Below are 3493 nucleotides of genomic sequence, written 5' to 3'. Positions count from 1 at the left end.
AGATTGATAGATAGATCCTAGCCATCTGTTTAACTCCTTTTCTGGTTATGTGTTTTCTTTTCTTTTCTTTTTTTCTGCTAGCTCGAATCTTACCTACTGGATTTATGGATTTAGTTAAGTCAGATCCATCATTGATCAGAGTGAAACCTGAGCCGCTTGTCTATAGGTGCCGAAAATGCAGGTGAGGTTTCATTTTGAGGGTTTTCAATGATAAGTTATTACTTTTGCTTTGCTGTATTGTTTAACCACCTGTGATTTTAGGAGAATTGTTGCCTCTGCATCAAATATACTTCCTCACATTCCAAAAGAAAATCCAAAGTGGACAGATCCTCGCTTGACTGAACTAACGCGCAGATCTTCAGGGACATTTGGTGGTCAACCTTCTCAAACCCCAGATGGAGCAGGAGATTGTGATAAGACAACAGCTTGCCGTGAAACTTACTTTGTTGAACCATTAAGCTGGATGGCAGAAGTCCCACATCAACAGCAGGGCAAATTAAACTGTCCTAAGTGTGCTACAAAACTTGGCTCATTTAGTTGGATTATGGGTTTGTATTTGAGCACTTAGTTCCAAACTACAAATTGTAAATAAATCATATTTTCTTTGACATATTATTTACCATTCCAGGTTGCCAATGTCCGTGTGGTGCAAAGGTATCTCCTGCATTTTACTTGGTACCTTCAAAAGTCGAGTGGAGCAATTTTGTTCAAAATGTGCAAGTTACTGTTTGATTTTTAATACCACAATGTTGACAAATTTAACAGCTTTCACCTTTAAATTTGCACAGCTGTTTTCCCATTGCTCCCCAGAAAAGCATAGTTGTTTGACTGTTATTCCCTCTGGTTGGTTGCTTCCATTCTTTGCCATCCATTTTTTACTTATACACATATTAATTTTAAAATTCCTCTGTGATTCTTGTGCCAATGTGTAGGTTTTCATGTGGTTACTGAATCTTATGTATTATACTTCAAAGTGATAGGGAGTATAGATGTGGTAGCAAGTACAATTTTTATTATTTGGTAAACACCAGAGATGTATCATGCATGCTCACTGTTTTATCTTATCCTCTTTTGCTGTCTTTTGCAGCAGTAGCTGATTTTGTACTTTTACTACAAGTCAACATAACAAATATGTATTTAGTCTACTTTGTGTATGTTATGACAACACAAAATTCTGGAACTCTTTGCATACCATATGGGTACTTCATACATACCATTTTCTCTTATTCAGTAGTGTTCTTTAATCTTATCAGGAATGTTGAGTTTCTTTTGGAATGTCAGTAAGTGCTTATAGTTCTTCCCAACCCTAGTGTTCTATTGGTGCTGTGAAACTGTAGGTGTAATTTGTTATTTTATTTGAGTACCTGTATCTTCTTTGGAAGAACATTTATTACTACAACTTCATTAATTTTTATGTCACCAAGGTCCCTTTACTTGGCTCTGTAGCAAGACAATATTATAAGTGTTTACTCAGTGACTGTTTTATTGCCTTTCTAGCATATTTAATCAAGGTAAAACCATTCCAAAAAAATATTCAGACTGTTTCATTTTTTGTTATATCGTAGTTTACTAAATGTGATACACTTTTGATTTACAAAATAACAATCTGATTCTGATTATCAATCTAAGTAGATTTTATAATTCATTGAATGTCTATGTATCTTGATTTAGAACAGTTTACAGTTTGGTCTTTTAGTCTAGTGTGGTGGAAGAGAGCCAAGTCCAACCTGTAATATTTACTACTGGATGTCCTCAGTCCCACCATACCAGAAATTGAAGTGTATAGTATTCCAGTTAAGTCTGTACGGCTGTGCCCAAAAATTGTGTCTTTCAAAACTGATATTGTTATTCTCAAAAACTATCACTATAGCTTATATCTACCAAAATTAATGTGCCTTTCGCGTCCAGCTCCAGTGTCTTTTTAAGTAAATTCTTCCTTTTATCTGTCACTCTTGTACTGTCTCCCAGTTGTGGATTGTGTCAAGTAAGACTTCAAATGTTAATGATTTGTTGTTGAAGTTATTGTTATTATTATTACCATACTATCGTGTTATTACCTTAGTATAATAATTGTAGAAATATCACTGCCGTCTTCATCATGCAATGCGTGGACGTTAAATAAAAATGTGGCTGGAGACTCTTTTTTTACTCAGTTTATTCCCCAGTTCTGCCGCGGCACTGCACTATTCCGCCTTATCAGTCGCGAGGATCTGCTGAGCCCCGCCCCGCCCCGATCCGCGGCCACAGGTCAAGTCGTGCAGCCCTATGGTCCGGCCAGCATCTCAATCACCGAGTGGAGCACGCGGAGCGGCCAGGCCGACCGGGACGACCATCATCCCGAGATAGCTTAGTGCGTGCTTTTCAGTTAATTTCAAACTGTATTGGTGAGTCCCATTTAACAGGAAAAATGTAGCATACCAGGTGGCTGATGATTAGCCCCGCGCACTTCTCTAGTTATGCTGTACCGCACGCAGAAGTGCGGGCGGGGCTTGCTCACCACCCCTGTCTGTATACACGGCGCCTTACGAGGACCCGAGCGAGTAGGCAACCCGCCCGCACGTAGGAATGCGGTACAGCATAACTACAGAAGTGCGCGGGGTTAATCAGCCATACCTGGGTACAGTTAAAATTTTACCATGGCCTTCCTCAGGTCTAATTACTACACTGGGTTCAAATGAAGTACAGCACCGTGTAAAGAGTAACTCCACATCCCCACCTCTAAAAGATGACAAAAACGTCTCTGTGGGTTGCCCACATCTAGTTTTTTTGAGCGGAACTACGCCCGCTAAAGATATTTTCCACTGCAATATTGCTTTTAGCGACATTGAAACTATCACCCGTAGTTCAGGGAAGTCTTTGCGGTTCGAGTCGCAGAGGAGAGAGAGCTATAAAATGGCGGGCTTGTATGACCAATCTCTGGCGGGTATACCTTTATCATGGCCCCCGCGGACCCGCGATTCCCCGTCGACCAGCTCCGAGGAAAACAGGCTCGTAAAAATAATACCCACCTCCCGGGACACGGTGTGGTCTTGTGAACGGCGCGCGCGCTCTCCGCTCTTTATGGTGTTCCCGGCGCGGCTGCTCGGGCGCGCGCTTACGGGGAAGTCCCTAGGAAAAGGAAAAGGATTACTTATGCGGGTGGCACGGCTGCTGCTGCTGCTGCGGCGGCTGCGGCTGCTGAACAACAACATGCAGTGCACCCAGTGGCCTGCTGCGCCGGGGCTTTCACTGGACCGTCCCGTCCCGTCCGGCACGACTTCATCCGCGGGATATTTATACGGGGAAAAGCGGGCGGGCCCGGGCGCGGGCCTGCAGGTGCGCCCCGCCGGCCCCGCCCCGCCGTCTTGTTGCCCGCCGCGCAAATGCGATGATGATAATACATACCGCGCTGTGGTCCCCATACTGCGGCCTAGGCTGTGGCCCCCTGCACTGCACGCTGCACTTGCCGCGGGCTCGCTCCCGACGTACTTGGCGTGCTTGGCGTGCGTGTGTG

The 3493-nt window shown here is 43.8% G+C and overlaps 2 protein-coding genes across 2 annotated transcripts in view; both read left to right on the top strand.

The window, feature by feature from the left end:
• The window catches only part of LOC113213439 (dual specificity protein phosphatase MPK-4-like), a 14725-nt gene extending 12588 nt beyond the window's left edge, over positions 1 to 2137 (top strand). The window contains exons 7-9 of the mRNA XM_052277707.1: positions 82 to 181; positions 262 to 548; positions 629 to 2137. Coding sequence (XP_052133667.1) covers positions 82 to 181; positions 262 to 548; positions 629 to 732 — 491 coding nt within the window. The 3' untranslated portion in view covers positions 733 to 2137. The remainder of the gene's footprint in view (positions 1 to 81; positions 182 to 261; positions 549 to 628) is intronic.
• The window catches only part of LOC127752372 (uncharacterized), a 56421-nt gene continuing 53674 nt past the window's right edge, over positions 747 to 3493 (top strand). The window contains exons 1-4 of the mRNA XM_052277645.1: positions 747 to 843; positions 933 to 1001; positions 1088 to 1280; positions 1498 to 1511. Coding sequence (XP_052133605.1) covers positions 747 to 843; positions 933 to 1001; positions 1088 to 1280; positions 1498 to 1511 — 373 coding nt within the window. The remainder of the gene's footprint in view (positions 844 to 932; positions 1002 to 1087; positions 1281 to 1497; positions 1512 to 3493) is intronic.

This window comes from Frankliniella occidentalis, unplaced genomic scaffold (genome assembly GCF_000697945.3).
Source record: "Frankliniella occidentalis isolate FOCC.00 unplaced genomic scaffold, Focc_3.1 Scaffold11, whole genome shotgun sequence".
Classification (NCBI taxonomy): domain Eukaryota; kingdom Metazoa; phylum Arthropoda; class Insecta; order Thysanoptera; family Thripidae; genus Frankliniella; species Frankliniella occidentalis.
This window is presented reverse-complemented; position numbering and strand designations above follow the sequence as displayed.